The sequence below is a fragment of the Hemibagrus wyckioides genome, linkage group LG16 (genome assembly GCF_019097595.1).
Source record: "Hemibagrus wyckioides isolate EC202008001 linkage group LG16, SWU_Hwy_1.0, whole genome shotgun sequence".
Classification (NCBI taxonomy): Eukaryota; Metazoa; Chordata; class Actinopteri; order Siluriformes; family Bagridae; genus Hemibagrus; species Hemibagrus wyckioides.
In genome coordinates, this window is record NC_080725.1 from 4356088 (window position 1) to 4376885 (window position 20798).

At 39.5% G+C, this 20798-nt stretch overlaps 1 protein-coding gene across 4 annotated transcripts in view; it reads right to left on the bottom strand.

The window, feature by feature from the left end:
* Positions 1 to 1167: 1167 nt before the first annotated feature.
* Positions 1168 to 20798, bottom strand: part of pknox2 (pbx/knotted 1 homeobox 2) — a 69652-nt gene continuing 50021 nt past the window's right edge. For 2 of the 4 annotated variants that reach the window (XM_058412642.1, XM_058412643.1), the window contains exons 4-12: positions 20263 to 20399; positions 9784 to 9955; positions 8555 to 8734; positions 8253 to 8382; positions 7148 to 7248; positions 4805 to 4924; positions 4524 to 4600; positions 4133 to 4311; positions 1168 to 2571 (exon numbers count right to left, since the gene is read on the bottom strand). In XM_058412642.1, the coding sequence (XP_058268625.1) occupies positions 2342 to 2571; positions 4133 to 4311; positions 4524 to 4600; positions 4805 to 4924; positions 7148 to 7248; positions 8253 to 8382; positions 8555 to 8734; positions 9784 to 9955; positions 20263 to 20399 (1326 nt within the window). In that variant the 3' untranslated portion in view covers positions 1168 to 2341. The remainder of the gene's footprint in view (positions 2572 to 4132; positions 4312 to 4523; positions 4601 to 4804; positions 4925 to 7147; positions 7249 to 8252; positions 8383 to 8554; positions 8735 to 9783; positions 9956 to 20262; positions 20400 to 20798) is intronic. The other 2 variants (XM_058412644.1, XM_058412645.1) reach the window with 2 other exon arrangements.

The following is a 20798-nucleotide window of genomic DNA, read 5'->3' on the forward strand; positions in this document are numbered from 1 at the left end:
ACATGTCCTAACATGTACTAACATGTACTTAACATGTCCTAACATGTACTTTATATGTCCTAACATGTACTTAACGTGTACTTTATATGTCCTAACATGTCCTAACGTACTTAACATGTCCTAACATGTACTTAACATGTACTTAACATGCCCTAACATGTACTTTATATGTCCTAACATGTCCTAACATGTACTTAACATGCCCTAACATGTACTTAGCATGTCCTAACATGTACTTAACATGTACTAACATGTACTTTATATGTCCTAACTTGTACTTAACATGTCCTAACATGCCCTAACATGTACTTGACATGTCCTAACATGTACTTAACATGTCCTAACATGTACTAACATGTACTTACATGTACTTAACATGTCCTAACATGTACTTAACATGTCCTTAACATGTCCTAACATGTACTTAACATGTCCTAACATGTACTTAAACCCTTCAGGGGTATTAGGTAGCACAAGTGGATGTGTGTTGCTGATCAGAAGGTCAGGGTTCAAGCCCCAGCTCTGCCAAACTACTACTGTTGGGCAATTAAGTAAGGCCCTTAACCCTCTCTGCTCCAGGGGCACAGTATCATAGCTGCCCCTGTGCTCTGACCCCAACTTCCTCAGCTGGGATATGTGAAGAAAAAATTCCACTGTGCTGAATTGTATGTGTGATGAAAATAAAGGCTTTTTAAGGTGGTTGTTATTCATGCATGAATTTATAAGACTCATGTCATAGTTAAATTTAGCTTTTCATTAGTTCGTACATGTTTATACTACATACATTACATTACTACATGCCTTAAGTATTAATTCAAGTATTAGCTCTTGATCCTTTATGTACTGTTGTGATGAAGTGTTAAATCTACAACTACATATTACACAGTCTAGCTGTAACAACCCACAATATTCTGCAAAATCATTCACGATGAGTATAGCAGGAAAGTCCTTTAATCACATTTTCCTTTTCAGAGCAAGACCCTGCTTTTAAAATGGCTTTTTAAAGTGAAGGTTAGACAAGGACATACGTAAGCAATAATGAGTGGGTTATTCAGCTCGAATATTCACTCCTGTGTGTAATGAATCCTTTCCATTCCTAGCCCAGAAATCAATGAACAATAGGCAGAGAAAGAGATACACAAGAAGGCAATGCTACGCCGCATCCACTAAAATTATCTCTTTTAATTATCAAAAATGGTCTATTGAAACACAATAGATCATGACAACAATGTGTACAAACAAAATAAAAATTCCCCCTATCGTTACTTGCTCTGGAAGAACCATTTAAAAACAACCAGGAAAAAGATAATGAGAAACGTACTTCACAAGACCGACTCCAATAACATTCAATAACAGCTTCTCTCATCTCTAAACATCACATCAGAAACAGCTGCTTTTATTCTGGAGACTGATTTAACCGAAACCGCTCAGGAATATCTTTACAGTTTCTGTCCTTCACAGAAAAAATACGCAGAGGGGTTCCAGCAGCTGAAACGCTTTGTAAAATTGTCTTCCTTCCTGCAGTATTTCTTCAGTAAACATCACAAGGAAGTCTGAGAGCTGGAAGGACCCACTGGTTTATTTTCCTACATAAATGAAATGCTTAATGTGCCATGTTGTCTCTCTCCATTTTTTCTTTGTCACAAGGAGAAAAAGTTCGTCGGCTGCAAGTTCCAGGCAGTTGGCCTTCAGTGCCATTCAGAATTGCATCATCCAGGCAAATGAGAATCCTCCCAAGTGCAACATTGTTGATCGAAAACCTAAAACATAAATATCAAGCAACTGCGCAAATGCATCATAGTCTAAGGTGTGTGCTTTGTGCTGTCAAGTCTTTAACAATGTTTTTTTTTTGTATGTTTTTCTCTTTTATTATTATTTTCAAACTCAGTATTGAATACTGATGCTAGCAAAGTATTACAATTTGAAAACTCATGCCCAGAAAGCCACCTGGAAAAAAAATGGATGATAACTTTCCCTGTTAATGATGTGTAAAAAATATCATGCTGTGAGGTTCACCCCGAAAAATAAAAGAAATGAGTGGGACAAAATAAGGTATGAACATTAACATTACACAGAGGATTTTGTTAATATAACTAAAGCTTCTATTTATTTGCCCAGTATATAACATTTAAACGTATGGTCAATGTGTGTGCATTCATTAATTTCCCTAAAATTGTACAAATAAATTCAGTAATTATTGTAATTTATTCACAGCTCATTATTTTTGGAAAACCTCCCTTTGTCTAATTCAAAGTTCCAAAGCACTTAAGTGTCCAATGGAAACTTTTGGGGCATGGTTTAAAACGTCTCAGGTCAGTGATGTCATTTCCTGCATCTGTCTCTACTCTAGTCCCTCGTTGTGATCAAGGCGCAGATCTCTCCTGACAGACAGATGCCTGTCATCCTCTTCGTCTTCTTCCTCATCCTCCATTCCTTCCTCATCCTCTTCTTCCTCTTCTTCGTCGTCTGTGCCGTCCATGGAGTCCTCGGCTCCTGCCAACATGGCCTGCTGCATGGCCAGAGTGGCTGAGTCAGAGGAGAGAGGCTGCAGGCTGTCTATGCCCAGGGAACCTAATACACACACACACACATATAGAAAGATACGGATCAGTGCAATCCTATAAAACTACCCCTGATACACACAGACATTGAAATTGCTCACACACCCAAGCTTGACCTCACAGAGATTGCAGTCAAAAAGAAAGAAAGAAAGAAAGTTTAGAATAAAGAATATCTGGAATAAATATAGATTTATCTCCTTGGATTATTATGAAGTGGTTATTTCTGGATAAGTGTGTGCATAGAGCTCTATGAAATTATTTCTCATGTTAATATTTATTGTTTCATATTGACATTGAAGTTATTATTTTATTCCAAGATGGTCATTCATTCATTCATTCATTCATTCATTCATTCATTCATTCATTCATTCATCTTCAGTAACCACTTTTTATTTCTATATCACATGAATACTTGGTGTGAGGCAGGAAAACACCCTGGACGGGATGTCAGTCATTTGCAGGGCACCATGCACACACACATTCACACACATACTACGGTCAATTTATTGTAGCCAGTACTCCTGCAGGCATGTTTTTCGGTGGTGTCAGGAAACCCAGAGGAAACGTGTATGTACACGGTGAGCATGTGTAAAACGTCTCACAGATGGTCAGCATCAACCCTATAGATGTGAGGCAGTAATGCTACCCACTGCACCAACATGCCATCAATTAATACCAATTTTTATGACACAAAATTTGTTTGAAAGTTAAGGCTTATGTGACATTTGCCAATCTAGCCCTCAACCAGGACAATACTTGGACTATACCAAGTATTATTGGGCTTTTCTGGACTCATGCTACCACTACTGGATTTTTTCATTAATTTATTTTTTGCACAGCATAGACTGCACTATAATTGCACACGTCAGCACATCTGTACTTTATTCATAATTGTATTTATTCATATTCATAATCATACTGTACTACCACCGATTTGCATTCATTTACTCATCTTTATATTTTCCATATACTTTCCACATCCGTTTTCCATTCTATTCTTTAGGCTATTTTTGTTCCTTAAATGTTTGATTTTTATTCTTCTTGATTCTAGTTTTATGACACAGACAGCTGATAAAGCATATCATTACACTTATGGCAATTTGCAGACCCATTATCCAGAGCGACTGGACAGTTCAGGTATAACGGTCTGTTCAAGGGCCCATCAGTGGCAGATTGTTTCCAATCTTTAGTCCATACCGATGTATGTCATGAGATCATTCCGTGTTTAAGGTTGCGTACGTGATAAATCAATTTTTAATTGGAATTTGAATGAATTTCTAAGAATTTGTTCTCGTCAGATTCATTTTTTCCGTCTGGGTTGAATGCCTGCTTGAACACTAATGTGTAAGCTCACGCTGCTTCCAATGTGTTAAAGTAAGTAAAGCAGGGTAATGACTGCACACATTGTGGCTACTGAACTGGTTCCAGCAAACAAACACAGAATTGATTTTCTCACCATGACCATCTGTTGTATATTTAAAAATAAAAAATGAGACCTGTGCCTGAGTGTTTAAATGAGACCTGTGCTTGACTTATGACTGTTCTGGAAGTACAGTGTTAGGAGCACTAACTGTCTGAATTGTTAGCAGAATGAGGGCCATGTGTCTGCAGCACACCAGCCACGATGGAGTCAGGCCAGAAACGCTGCGTTGGTCTGTGCTGTGACTTCATCTTCTTGGTTTTAGGAGCAGGATCAGGGTTACTGGCATCCAGCATGGGCTGTAGAATACGCCTGCGTGCGTTGATAAACCTGACAAAAACAAGAAAGATTATACAGAAATAGTTGTTTTTGGTTACAGCATCGGTAGCAACATGCATCGATATGTCAACACTAGATGGTGCCATGTTTCTACGTATTACTGTGGAAAACGTCACACTCCTACAACATAGCAAAACAGGACTCTATGAAAAAGCAGGTGTTGTTGAAGGAGTTGAGATGATATGAGATACTTTTATTCTTACCAGTTGTTTACTTGTAGTAAGGTGAGGTTGGTTTGTGCGGCAATCTGTCTTTTCTCATCTTCTGTAGGATATGGGTGCTAAAAGCAACAACAACAACAAGAAATATTTTACATATAGCTTAAAAGAACACAGTTCCTCTAGAGTCTCTGTACATCCTCTGCTCTTGGGATTTTATGAGTAAAGCTGCAGTTGCAGATAAAATACTGCAGAAAATAATCCTAATGAAAAAAATATGCAATGAAAGAAAGGAGAAGACAGTGCTACGTATTTCCACATCACACCATGAGATGCTGGAAGAGCCAGGAACGCATGATATTTGTGGCATGTTTGGGAAGGACACCCCTCTTGTTCTTCGACTTCTTATCATCGCTGTCCAAGAGTGAAGCGAGGTCCAGGTTCACCTGAGATTTCACACAAAGAGAAGAGAGAGAAGGAGTGAGCTAAAGGGAAAGGCAGCATTAAAGAAGTGTGAGAGAAGTAAAATGAGAGCAAGAGAGCAAGGAAGGCAAGTGTGAGGGCACCAGAGAGCAAGTAAGAGGAAGAAAGAGACAAACAGTGAGAGAAAGACAAAGAGAGAGAGAGAGAGAGAGAGAGAGAGAGAGAGAATTTGAAAGGGGGAGAAAAAGAGAAGGAGAGGGAGAGAGAAGGAGGGAGGGATAGTTGTTGCCACGGAAACAAAGAGTCGCCACTTGCAGTTCCTTTGGCAGGGGCAGAAATGCCCTCAGTCACCATAGCAACGCAATCGGAGTAATGATACCTAAAATTAAAGGCGTGGAAGGAGCGAGCGTTTATGGAGGCCTTTCATCACAAAGAGTGGCACAACAAATCTCCTTTAAATCAAACCTCAAACCTACATCACTGCAACAGGACGCACAACCAGCTAAAGGCAGTAAACACACTGGAAGGAATAACACGTGTATGTCTGTGTTCGTGTGTACATGTGTGTATGTGTGTATGTGTGTGTGTGTATTTGAAGGACTCACAATCACCCATTTAACTACACAGGCCAAAGGATTCAAACAAGTTAAATATTATTATGCGATTTTTGCCCTAGATATCGTCCTCGGCCAGTGTGCAGTATTAACATTTCAGAGCAGTTTCAGATGCAGAACTCAGCACAGCCTAGCATTTTGATAAATAAGCAAATAAAAATGAATGAGGATTTTTTAAATGGGGGTGGGGGCATTTCCACTTTAGACATGAAGAATGATTAATTTTATCCCCTTGCCGCAACAGAAAGTTATAAAAAGCTTAAACCTCCTGCTGATATTTAAATAAATAAATAATAATCATGCAAAAAAAATCTCCACATTATATTTGCAGCTGGATGTCATGTGACTTCATTCCCTCCCCCACATACACATATACACACATACACACACACGCCTCAGCTCTGGAAGTGTGTGCTCCAGGAAGCAGGGTGAATTAATTGGAGGCTCCACGCAGGGCTATCATTACTGAGAGCGTGTTGGCGACGTGGTTACGGGTACGAGGTTTTTTTTACCCAGCATATGTGTAGAGGAGACTGTGTGACCTGTGTACTCACCCCAGCTACGACTGTCTGAGAAAGTCTCTCTCACTTGTCTGCTGCCATACACACTCTCTCACTCACATACACAAACAGCCATCTGCTCCAGAACCAACTGTTGTGCAATGATATCTAATACTGATGCAGAATTTTATGAAAGTGGACTTTCCAGCTACACACAATCAAAGTTGGGGGTTTAGCTAGCTGTATATTGTGATGCAACTAGCTAAGAGTGTTTTACAAAGCGAAATGCGTCAGCATAATAAAATGATAATAACACGGTTGATTTTTCTCAGTTTGCTGTACTTTTTCTTAGTAGCCTGCGGTATAGTTAGCTATTTTATCAACAAAAAAAAGGCTAGTTCCGATATAGCTTAACATTAGCGCATTTGAATCATTCACACACTCTTTTTCATGCAGACGATTAAAACGTGAAGTGTTTAAGTACATTTATAATATGTTTATTGACCCCTGGAAAGTTAGCTTGTGTCTAGATAAGCTACAGTTAGTAGCAAAGTAGCTTCCTTGTCACACAATAGACTCGCTGTTCCAGTGGATACAATCATGAGAGCTGGGAAATAAGGATGTTGAAGCTAATGACAGAGAATGACAGCTAAGTGTGTTGGTTGTCTTCAATACAGACAAATATTTAGTTTTAGTGAACATAGAAACAAGCCAAAATGGTGTGGCATATCAACATTTCTCACAGATGTGTTGCTAAAATACAAAGAACACACTTCGTATTACATATTAAAGTTAGCACTGGCTAAGGGTACAACAACAAGAAAAAAAAAAACTTTAAGAAATCTCTTCAATGTTAGGAAATCTCAATTTCTGAAGTCATGAATGCCAAAAGACATCCAACGGCATGTATATGAAAGCTTCTTGTAAATACAGTGAACACAAAATTGTGTGTTTACTGTCTGGAATTAGCATCTGAATTAGGCTCATGTATGGAATCATATGTATGGAATTGTGTAATTGTAGAAACGGTAAGTTTAAGTTTTTATAAATCCCATGAATACGAGAACCCCAGTGTGCTGCTATGTGCAGGTGTGTGTGTGTGTGTGTGTGTGTGTGTGTGTTCTTCTCTCACCTGTGTGTTCTGGAGCTGGATGGTCCCCTGCTGTAGAGTCTGGGTTAACACCTGCCCTTGAGAAGTCACCATAGCAACTGGCTGATACAGGGCCCCACCTGCTGTAGCCATTTACACACACACACACACACACACACACACACACAGTACAACCGACTGTAGTAAGCAAAAATCATGTAATTCTTGTTAATGTCAAACAAAATTCATTCCTAAGGGCCACTGAGGGCTCCAGAGTGATTTTTAAATCCTAACAATGCCACATCCTTTCAGGGCTTCAGGCAGGTAGCTGTCAAGCTGTAGTGGAGATTTGGCTAGTGACCATTATCCTGCATAAAATCAAGCAAAGAAATGGCATAAACAATTTTTAAATGCCTACTTAATTAATATGATAGTGGCTTTTTTCACCCCGCAATCTGATTCATTTGAACTCACATTGTTGCCCTAAAGATTTTGAACTTCCTTAACAAGTTATGCCCAAGACTCACCCTAGATTCAGTGGACAATCTGACCAGTACACTGTTGATTTGGGCCACACAAAAAAACTCCTGTTATGAGTTCTGTCAAGATTTTATCCTTATGTTTTTTTTTGTCTTACCACTGAATCTTCTGGCTTGTTGTTAACGGATCTAAAGCTACATCCTGTCTCCTGTTAAGCCGGGTATCTTTTAAAAGGCTATACAAATTGACAAAGCCACCAAGCGGTACAGGGAGATTGTTGGGTTAAACGTACTTGTTTAATTCAGGAGGTGTGTATTTATTCTGTTGGAGTGTGTTGCATAGGAGAAGGAAAGAAGCTGATGTGGTATGTAAGGAAAGTTTCTAAATTATGATCATAAAAGCTATTATGAGTTTAAATAAGAGTTTAAAAAATGATTCTTTATGAAATTGATCTAGCATGACTGATTTAGATTTGTAGGCATTTGTGCTATAGCGCTACTGTTTTGTGCCTTTGCTGTAAGAAAGCCTCCCAATTAGTCTGTTTCCTTTGTTTTTACTGAATTACATTACATTACATTTTTTTCCAAACTAAGATTCATGTGTGCTTTTCCTTTTTTTAGCCATCTACTTTCTCTCTTACTAACCGTCTTTCTAAGTATTCTCTCACCTGACACCACTTGTGAGTTGATGCTGGTCATGTTGACATTGCTCTGAGGCAGGGAGCAGGCTGCAATGCCTGAAGAGTTAACCGAGCTTGACACAGATGAGAGTGAGGAAGAGGAAGTCTGCATCATATCCTATAAAAGAACAAAAGAGACAAAGGCAGAGAAAGCAGAGAGAGAGAGAGAGAGAGAGAGAGGATGAGGAGACAGTGTGAAAGGGAAAGAAGATGACACACTGAAGATATTTGCACGACACGTTAAATGAACACAGTGAAATCTTTAAAACATCCTCATGGTTGTGTGTTACCTGCTGCAAGCTGGTGTGTGTCGGTGAATATGGGCCGCCCAGGTCATTGCGTAGCAGATTGTCGCTGTGCATCTTAGTCTTGAGGCAAGTGATATAGCGGTTACAGAAGTCTTTACAGAGCTCGTTCACCTTCTCCAGCTCCAGCAGGTGGATCCGTAACACCTGGATCGCCTTCACCATCTGAGACACACACCAAAGACTGATCAGAAATGCCTTTGCAAAACCAAGGATATCCCGACTCGTTAGGTAGTTGGGGTCAGAGTGCACGGTCAGCCATGATACAGCAATAACCAAACTCAGTTCTTTCTGTCAGTCAGGAACATTTTGACTTACTGTTAAGACACTATGTAGGAAAATATACGATCATCTATTTTCTTCAAATTTACACGTCAGTTTGAAGGCTGAAAGTTTGATGGGGTGAAAACAGGAGCCCTGTTATTCTGTTATTCCAACATCAGTAGCTCTCTTTCAAGCAAAAGAAAAAAAAAGAAAAAGGTAACTTGCACTATGGTGTTCAAACAAATGAGCCTAAGGCAGGTGAAAAACTGATTACACATTGAAATCTGCTGCATGAGAAATTGGCTGCTTTGCTCTAGTACATGCAGTCTTCGCTCCACAAATTCTGTTGAGACTATCAGTTCTTTCACATTCTTTTTCTACCACTTGGATATGACTAAACGTGCATGCCTAACTCCCTGTTCCCACAGATCGTGTGCCTTCAAAGTCAGCACTCAAGGACAACCAAATGGGCTAAAAAGCGCTTTGCCCAGGAAGAGATAAATCTGTCAATTACTGCAGCTCGTTCCGTCAGGGCGCCGTGCCATCTTCTGCCCCGGTGTAAGCGTGGCGAGGAAGGGGGCCCAGTGCCACCGGCCCGTCGTAAAGCACACAGATGCAGAGTTAATTGACTGAGCTTCACTAGTCGGCCGAGAGCCCTGGTAATGACGAACATTGACCTTTCCCCCACTTTCTCATTTGCCTAATTTCTAATTACTGCTAGCTGTCAGGCAGGGGAGAGAGGAGGAGGTGGCGAGAGTGAATGAGAATTAGGGCTTTAAAGGAATATTGAATTAAAATGCTTAAAGTTCTGTCAGAACCCTGATTGCCTCTACCAGCAGGGGGTGCTGTAACTGTAATAAAAATTAAGCTTGTGATGAAGACACACAGAGGTGTACAGATGTACAAGGAAACATAAAGCTCTATCATGACTATGGACTTAGATATGATACCAGGTTGTCGAGTTCGGGGTCCTCGCTGAAGAAAGGCTTGCGCTCTTGCTCCTGCTGATGCACAAAGTTCTCAATGTCGACATCGAAGCTGGCTGAGGTGATGCACTCGGAGCCCTGTGTGGCCTGTTCGCACTTCTCAAACAGCAAAGCCAGCAGTGGGAACAGTGGGTGCCTGTGGAGAACAGAGAGCGAGAGGGAGAGAAAGAAAGAGAGTAAGAGAGAGAGAAGGGTTTAGCATTATCGCTCATTACTAATGATAGAATCTCAATAAATTTTGACCTTTCAAAGGAGAGGAGAACGGAACATTTCAGGTCCTTACAAAACACCAAAAATCTAAAACCGATCTTTTGAAAATGGTGTATGTAAAATTTCTATGAGTTTTTGGATGACGTTAGAGTCGTGCCCACACGACTTAAATATTAATAGTTGCCTTGAAGACGCTCTCCAAACATGGAACAAGCTCCTCTTTAAAATCTTCCACCATTGTGATTGCTGTCCAACGCTGTGTCCCAAATCACATAGAGCACTAAAATGAGATTATCGTGTGGACCGGTTTATGTAATCTTTAAATATTACATATGACATACATGTCCTTGTACATGAGGTGTTGTAGACATAAGCACTAACCATACTATAAAGAAAACATATTAAAAATGCAAGTAAAGTCAACCATGCATTAAACATTGATTCAATCCCCCCCCCACAACACCTTTCATTTGGGCATTGCACCATGATAATATACAATGTTTATTTCTGGCAATGCTGATTATTAGCACCAGACCAAGCGCATGATCAGTGAACTAGAATCAGCCAATCCTCTTATATATGTGCGTTTTCTTAATACTTGTCTTTACACTTGATTACCATGGGAGCACACTGGATGTGGCATGCTCATGTTCCATCACTCATTTTTCGGCAACTGCTTTATCATTGTCATTATAGATTAAATGACTTTTATATTTAAGGGAAAGAACAACTAAGTAAATGAAGAGTATTGCATGTAAACAAACTGATAACTAGTGAAATGGATGGGATTAGTGGGTGGAGTAACAATTGTTCCAACTCTCTTTAATGGTCAAGAGTGACTGTAGGAGCAGGTATACATACACCTCTACAGTGAAATGACAGACAGGCCCTGCTTATGAAGCATACAAGTTTTGGGTATTTTTGCCTGAAAAAAGGATGGCTGGTATCAAGATGTGTTTTTATGTATTCATCAAAGTAACAGAGCTCTAAGTAGAAACCAGTCCTAGTGATCTATATAACATACATATAAGAGCTATACATATAGCTACATAAAATGTAGATACTGTATATATGTAGATACTGTATATACTATATGGTCTAAGATTTGTAGACACCTGAACATCATACCTGTATGTTCTCAGATTTTTGTATTTCTTCAGATTTTTTCCCCCATAGCTTTTATAATAACTTCCACTCATCTGGGAAAGCTTTCCGTTAGAACTGGGAACATTAGTAATTCATCCATTAATTAGAATAAGTGAAGTCGGGCAATGATGGAAGGAAATAAGGCTGGCATGTATTTAGCGTTGAAGTTCATCACAAAGGTGTTAAATGGGGTTGATATCAGGGCTCTGTTCAGAACACTTCGGTTCTTCCCTCTTTCCCTTTGCTTTCACTGAGCTCTGTGCTTTGTGCACAGGGGCATTGTCATGTTGGAACAGGTTTGGGCCTCTTAGTTCCAGAGAAGGGAGCATACAAAGACATTCTTTACAATTGTGTGTTTGCAGCTTTGACGCAAATGTGTTACAGTACCATTATCAGTTACTGCTATATGTCATGTTTTATCTTATAACAGACTTTTGCTAAGTTTAATGTAGTTAGCATATGGCACCCTGGATGGCATGTCATGTATACACACACACACACACACACTCTCACACTCTTTCACACCTGTGATAAATTTAGTATACCAAATGTAGCATTACCAGTCCACCTCCTGAAATATTTATAGTAGATGGAAGGAAGCCAAAGAAGGAAGTGGCACTGGGATTCTGCGGGAACGTATACGAAAACAATGAGCATGTATAGCAGTAAAAATAATCATCTATAAATGATCATCTATTTTCTTCAAATTTACCATTTGCCATGTATAGCAGTTCTATTGTGCAGCTTCTGCAGTACAAATGATGAAGAAAGAAATGAATTTCAGTGAATCATATAGTATCATATACAGTAGTATCTGCCATAAAAGTACAGGAGTACTTAGTTAACTCGATCTAAATTTTCAACCTATTACATCACACTAATCCCAACCTGTGTTTACAGCGGCGTTGTCGTGGCAACCTGTTTTGCATTGATAGTTCTAGTTTCCTATTTTTGCCCATCTCACTCTCATCCTCATCCTCCGAACATTTCAAAAGCTGTGCGGAATATAGTGCAGGAACCTGTCAGAATAATGTCATAATGTATCTTAGATTCATTTTCTTACTATTCTTAGATTGATCTTAAAAAAAAATGTATGACTTTAAAAAAATCTGTAAACAGTAACTGGAGCACACTTGCATGACACCAGTTATTGTAAATGCTAACATAACATAGGATAACATAGGTAATCAGGCTTCATGTGTTATGCTTATACTTTAGGCGTTATACTTTAATAATGCTCTAAGGTTTTTCAGCCTTTTTGCTAAAATGTGGCATTGTAATAAAATGCAATTTGAGTGCATTTCCACTTACCAGCTTGTTTCTCTAAATAATTATCTAATTAACCATTTTTTACTGTTTCTTCCACACACTTGCCTGCTTAATAGCTAGAACCTGCTTGGCATTTCCGTCCACTTTAGTACAACAGTGTTATACTTCCCATGTTTTTGTACTCAGAATATGTTTCTACTTGTGCTTGTAGTACCACACACTTAAAAACCAGTTAAAAGTTTGAGCATTAGTTGATTTTTTAGGATACAAAATTGTAAGCCTTAATTTTGTGATGCTCAGTGGAATTTATTTCTATGAATCCTTAAAACTGCTATTCAACTTTATGTTGTATATTTAGTATGGCTGTCGGAGGATGTAGATTTTGTTAGATATCATTCCCACATTCTTAAAACTAAATATATTCCTGTAGAAGATTTAGCAGAGCCTGGTCTGACATAGTGCTGTAAAAGCCTGTGTGTGCTTGTATAAAAATGTATGTATGTATGATTTGTGCATAGCTACTGTGTGTTTGTGCTATAAGTCTTGGGCTACAGAGGTATTGCAGCTGGGTGAGGAGATCCTGCTCCGGCTGTAACCCACCGCTCTCATTTGCAGCCTTTAATAGCCCGCTATATTAGACTCTAATCTGCCTGATCCCAATTTAATGCGGCTCCCTCCAGCCGGCGTGAGGTGAATACTAAACAGGCTCGCGCAGAGCACACAGACATTCTGCGCTCCCCCTGGTCTTGTATGGCTCTCCTCGACCGCACTAGCCACTCTTCCTCCCTCCTCTTCCCAGCCACAGTGCACCCTGGAGGCCATGGCTGCGTTTATCTCTCCCCCTTCATCCCCTCTCAGCTCTGGATCATAACCCCGGTACAGCCTACAGCCAAAGGACGCACTCAGTTTAACCCCTGGAGAGGTTTTTATATATATATATATATATATATATATATATATATATATATATATATATATATATATATTCCTGACACTGCATTCTGTATTTTTAAAAAAGAACATACTTAGAAATAAAACATATCATTACTCATTGTGGAATAATTAAAAGGTAACATTTTGAGAATAAAAAGGTCGAAAGGATTTGAATAGCTGTATGTTTATTTTTTACCATCTTAAAACAGGTAAGCAACTGCTTACCACACATCTTTCGGTAAATTGCTTCCTGTACTTTACTTTCATGAATCCATAAGGATCAGGATATGGGAGTTAGGGAGCCGTAAATAGCACTGTTAATATGTGGGTAATAATCAGAGCACTACAGAAATAGCATTCTCATTAAATGGGAGTAAATCTTAATAACTGCATAGAACCACAGTTCTGTATAGCAGAGTGCAAAGCAAAGTTCCAGTGTTACAAAAGTACACAAAATAACACTACTACTACTACTACTACTAATAATAATAATAATAATGCTTTATGCCATCAATCTTTAGGCACACACAGACACACTTTCTTTCATCTCACTCATTTTTCTTTGACTTTATTTAGAAACTTATAGAACTGACACTATTGCTATTGAGACACATTCTAAATCAGTTCTATATAAAAGCCCATGTGTGCATGTATACAAATGTATGTCCCTGAAAAAACCCCAATTCTCATTAAAAAGGCATATTCATATATCAAAGCACTGAAGGGTAACAACTGCTCTGAGCTCCCAATTTTATTAAAAAAAGAAAAAAAAGTATTTAATACTTCAATTCTATTAATTACGGAGCACGAGTTCAAATAAAAACAGATGCTCTAACCCTGCAGTTCAAGTTGAGCAGCGGTGTGTGATATGTTTAAGCTCCTGGTAAAAAGCCCCAAGCAGGTCATATCTGCAGTGCAGAGGGCTGGAGATGTACTTGGCCCTTGGGAACCATTACCACGCCCATAAAAAAGTGCCATTTACAGTGGCAGGAGTCAGCAGAATCCCTCACACTAGGACGCACAAAAAACAGAACATCTCTCAAGTCAAGACAAGACTGAGACACAAAGATGTCCTATAAATACTGTAAATGCTATAGATAATATTAACAAATTTTACAAACTGTGTACAAACACCTTCAGAAGAAAAGACTCTAGAAAACCAGGAACACAATTTAACTTGAAAATGAAGCTGGTGTTTTAGACCACGTTTGTTTGGCTAGCGTGGTGGGCCACCCACAGGCTGCAGGGCGATGGGGGTGCGCACACCCGGTGTGTTTGCCATCCTAATCAGGGCGAGCCACTGGCTGCTGCCTTTATTAAACCAAGTCTGAGATGCCCCCACGCTGAGACTGCTCCACACACACAACACATATATATACACACACTTTCATAGGCAAACTCCATCCCCCAGGCTACATGTCTGGAGTTAGGCTTGCACTAGAGGCACACACACACACACACACACTGTTCACCTCACGCTTTATGAGGAACCCCTGCTGCTATATTTCAATCAATTGTACACTTTTCTTTCTGCCCCGTTTTCTTTTCTGCTTCTGTTTTTCTTTACTCTCTATCTGTCCTCTCCACCTCTTGCTTGCTTTCTAGGGGGTAATGGCCCATAGTGATACCTGGTGAGGTCTCATTGCTGCTTCACACACATAAAGAATTAAATATAGCAATGCAACACTAGAAGAGAGTGAGAAACATATATATATATATATATATATATATATATATATATATATAGATGGTCCAGATAAAATATTTTAATGCTAGGATGCAGGAATGGGTTGGAGATGAAGGAATAGTGGTGGTGGAGTCTGGTGGAGTCCCTACTGTCCTATTTGGTTTTTATTATACAGGCTGATGAAGTAAGCTTGCTGGCAGTGTAATAAGAATTCTCCTTGCAACAAATGGACAGTCAAGTTGCTACCTCATATTCTGCAATGAAAGCAGAGGCGTAGCTATGGGGATATTTCAGGTTTGACAATTCGAAATGCTTATTAGTGGGCTGTTAACATGATACACATACAGTGACGCTGATTGTATACATGTCAACATTGTCCTGAGCGGTGATTATGCTGTAATGATGTTTAGAAAAGGTCAAGAAATAATCATTACGATTACATATTTAACCTGCGCAAATGTCAAATGAACCAGTGTCTTGTTTAAACACATTTTATTGGTTATCAGCTGCACATGATGAGAAAACAGAACGAACCAATCAGGATCATGCATTTTCTCTTGAAAGTTACTATCCAGCTAGCTGTAATATGACCAGAGGGACATAAAGATGACAGCCGATGAAATGCTGGAGGTATAAAAACTGCAGCTGGATGAAAACGAAGAGTAGATTTAGTTCTATAAGATAAAACGCCATTTGCTCCCTATTATTACTATCATTTTTTTATGATAGTGCTATCATTAAATGTCTTTTATAGGAACATTATTAATATGGAGAAACTGGTTGGTGCTAATTGATTGATGATCATGCTTTAAAGATTAAATAATAAATTCAAAGCTCCCAAAAGCATAAGCATGTCACACTTATCCATATAATTAGACAATTCACACACTGGTTTTATTTTGTATATTGTCTCATCTCCTAGTGATAATTCTTGGCTGTGCCACTGAAAGAAAGTGTGCAACATTTTTTGTCATTATGTGCAACAAGAAATGTGTGAAAATCAAGTATGTACTGGAGAAAAAAAAAAGAAAGAAAGAAAATTTCTAAGAATGCTCTTTAGCTTTTTTAGAACATGGCTTCATAATAAGGATTTGCCCTGTGCAAGTCATGTTAAGGTTAAATTAAGGCTTTTTATCACATATGGCTAATCCCAAAATAAATTTGGAAAGAGAAAATGTAACTTGCACATATTCACAGCAAAGTGTTGCCACCCACATGGCGCGGACAACCAGCCTTGCTCAGAGCATCTCTACTGGTCTCTGCAAAATGTTAATTATAAAGGCTGCACATATCTCAGAGCATTTAATCCTACGCCTAGAGCACCAAACCCAATGCAATTTACCAACTTAACATATTAATAGAACAGTTTCATGCCACGCTGTCAAATGTTAATATTGGTCAAAATCTGATTTGAATCTTTAGTCATACTGCATGTGATACAAGTGTAATTCTATAGGTTTTGTCTTCTCATTTTGCTGTTCAATGTGATCAGAATATTAACTGAAATATAAGCACCTGTAATTTGATTTTTTAATATCTATCATGCTAAGTCACACTGCTATATCAGGTAGTACTGAGACTGTGGCAAAGTCAAGAGGCTGTTATACCATTGGCGTAACCACCTGGCTGCAAAGATTTTGCGATTTTGATGGTGCACAAATCTCAACTGCAAAGCATAGCTCGAGTTGTCGGATGCTGGGCACTGAATGGCAGCAAGAGCTTCCCGGCAGTGAATGTAAACAGACTTTATGGTGCATTACCACAGCTGGGAGCTTCTGCTTCACCGCTTCCCCTCGTGCTATCAAATTAAAAGCACTCCTGATGGAGCACTATAAGCTATGCTGCTATGGCTGCCGGTGCTGGGACTCTAGACTTTGCTTTACAGAGGTCTTTTTCTCTCTCTCTCTCTCTCTCTCTCTCACTCTCTCTCTCTCCTACTTGTTCTTTCCTCCTGAATCCCTTCATCCACTGGAGTTTGATGAGAACCAGCATGACTGTGCACCCCGAGTCCTACAATCGGCTCTCAATGCAAATACACTCTGTACCAGGATAGGGAGAGAGAGTCAGAGATAGAACAGAGCCAGGGGTGGTGAATATTAGTGGATATAAACTCCATGCAGAGAAAAACACTGAGCCATCTGCAGGTGGCTATATATACACATCCATAACATGCTGCCAAAACACCACGCAATACAAGAGAAAGAAGTTACGCTGGACTGTAAATACTGCATAGCCGAATATCACAGTATAGCTATATTGAATAAATGGTATTGCTATTCTTCCTTTTTCTGGCCTCACTCCAAGCTCACATGGACTGTTATAATATATTTAAAGTTTTTTTTTTCCCCCAAATCAGATGCCAAGCCTTAAATCTGAATTCAACGTTTTATTAAGAACGTGGAAACTCGTTAAGATAATTACTGTATCACACTTTTATTCCACTGTTAATAATTAAGCAATTCTAGTCAGAGAAGAGTCGAAACAACACTACACACCCACAAACAGTAAACAGAGCCATACACCCACAAAGCTGGCAATTAGAGCGATGAGAATTCCAAGCGTTTACACTAAAGTGTAAACAACCTGTCACGATAAATTATACCGCCACCAGATGCTTGAAGTATTAGGGTACCAATCAAAGTCTCGGCAAATATAGAGAGAGTTTTTGCACATGAATCTTACAGGCTTCAACAGTAAATAATTCAAACGTCTGGGTCCACATCTTGGAAACAATATTTCTTCATTTATCAAATGCTATGCTATTGAACAATGTGGGAAATTCTCAAATGAGTCTAAACTGAGAATATCCTTTTCTTATGGTTTCACAACAACCCACATATGTCCCTTTGGTTGCTATGACAAGGTCCTGAACTTAATTCAGTTACTGTAATTATCTATATGTTATCTGTGCATTATCGTCATACTGTTTTTTGTTAAATATAATTGTCCATCCATCTATCTATTTATCCATTCATCCATCTATCCTCTGCACCGTTAATCCTACTGGGTCATGGGGAACCTGTAGTCTATCCCAAGAGGCAGGGTACACCCTGGACAGGAAGCCAGTCTGTCACAGGGCAGAATCGCACACACACTCACACACCCATTCACACACTACAGATAATTTAGAGATGCCAATCAGCCTATAAACCATGTCTTAGGACTGCAGGAGGAAACTGGAGTACACAGAGGAAATCTCAAACACACAGCAGAGGCAGGAATCAAACTCCCAACCCTGGAGGTGTGAGGAAAATGTTCTAACCACCAAGCCACTGTGCTCCCGAATATAGTTGTAATTTGTATAATGAATAAAAATTCATGGTTTATTTTATTCCTCTTAAGTGCTGAAATAAAAACAGGGTGACTTGGTGGCACAGCAGGTAATGTGGGTCTATCACAGCTTCCGGTTCAGTCCTGAGCGGGTTTCACGACAGCCGCTTTTTGCCCAAAGACTTTCAAAACATTCACAACATGTCATGAAGGATGTAGACACACACACACACACACACACAACAAATGATAGACTGGAGAGAGTATGAGACTGCATATGTGTCTGCATGACTGTGAGAGATCCGGGAGAGAGAAAAGGAGGAACGGAAGGGCAGCGTGTGTGTGTGTGTGTGTGCGTGTCTGTGTGCACACGTGTACGCACTTGTGTGTGTGCACTTGTGTGCATGTGTACCCATGAGTGTGTGTGTGTGTGTGTGTCTAGGCCGAGTTTATGCTTCCAGGCTGCCTCAGGCAGGCTGCTCACATCAAAGGCAGCACTCTTTCTCTAGAGAAGCTGAGAGATCCTGCCTCAGGCCTGCCCAGGCCTTCACACACTCGCCCGAGGGCCTAGCGGCTCTCCTACGGCGCTACCACACACTGCTAATCACAGCCAGCTCTGCTGCCCGCACACACACTCATAGTATCATGCATGTGGGATACTATGTTATGCCTGCGTCCAGAAACCGCTGTGTTATAATGAACCCGGGTAGAGATACGAATGAAGCGTTAACTATTAAAACAGTCAGAGCAATATGTATTATTGAGTCTTTGAATAAGGTAAGAAAGCATGTTTAATGCAAGCATGCTGTCCTTCACACTGTGTAAGCATGGGGCTCTTGTGTGGCATTTAATGCGCTATGATTTGTATGTAATTGTGTTACGTTAATTGTTCGCATGTGAGTTTTTAAGAAATTAACACTGTAATTAAAAGGTGTTTACAGATAATTCATTTGCTTCTGCTGCTATATGTGAAACGAGAACGCCTTTAATTTCAGGGAAGAAATAAAACATCTATGAAAAATTGAAGATTTCCTTGGGGTAAGAACTAAATGTTACATGGGTTTCACAGTTTCATTAAAAAACATTTTTTTTTATATATTGTGTGGTTAACACAGTTCGTTGTTCTTCTACTTGGAATATGTACTTACAAAATGACAGAAAATATATCACAGTTTTACAATAAATAAATAAATAAATACACTTGAAATACAATATGTCTGTATTAAAATATTTGTCTTTTGGTGCTGTATTTTTGTTGTTCCTGTGTTGAAAATTGTATGTCATATTCAAAACTGCTTCTAAACTTATAATAATCAGATTCTTCAAAGAAGATGTGAAAGCCGTTCAAAAGATCCGACTGCTTTCTTCATTTCAGGCTTCTGTTTGCGTTACTGTATTCAGGAAATGAACTGTGCTTCCAGCTGGGACATATACTGCATTCGACTAAAAGATCGATCGATGTTCAGACATACTGTATTACCTTGTAAGATCTATAACATTGACTATACAGCTACTGTTTCGAGGAGGTAAACATACATCACTCAAACCTGACTCACAGTTAACCAGATTGATTGTTGCTAACCAAATCCAAACAGACATTCGTGTTTTTCCCGCTCAAGGTCAGAAAATTTAGGAAGGACTTCTTACTTCCATGTTAAATCAAACACAGCAAGAGTTGCTCAGCTTTTTACCCTGTAACCAGTCCTAGTTGGTGAAGGAGAAGTCAGTCTTTAACAATTCTTGCAAGCAATAGAGCGTTCTACAAACTAGCCACTGCTGCTTTAAACTTTGCACCGTTGTTGATTGTATAAGCCGGATACATTTACCAGAAAAGTATGACATAAGTTTCACTTTCCTCATGTTAAACATTACAGTCCAGCTTGCCATTAACCGCCATGACTCTCAGTACGACAAGAGTTTGATCTCACCTGTAAACGGCCCTTTTGTCTGACTCCAGCTGTGCCTGCGGGTCAAGGGTCACGCTGAGCGGGGCGGCCCCTGCGCCTGACGACGCTGAGATGTGGACCTGCTGGGCCTTGGAGTTCTGATGTGCAGTGCCTGTCATCTGCAGCGAGAGACACAAGACATCACTTCAGGCTAAACCCGGCAGCGCTAGTCCTACATTTCCACCCTTACACCAGAAAACCGATAAAAAGCATTTTTTCTGCCTTGTTCTAAATAATACAGGACTACTGCGCATGCTCTTCCTGGATCACTGCCAGTCGCTGTCGTTTTATCAGATTAGGTTTTGGGCCGCGTCAATTTTGATCATTTCAAATGGATTAAGACTCTTTATCCAGTACAAGAGGGAATACGGGCACAGTAATCTGGTTTGCTATCATTTCTAAGAAGAAAGGAAGAAAACAGATGTTCCATGTTATTTTTCTCTCTCTCTCTCTCTCTCTCTCTCTGACAGGCTCAAGGCATAAACTTGAATAAAACGTTTCTCAATGTGCACACTTAT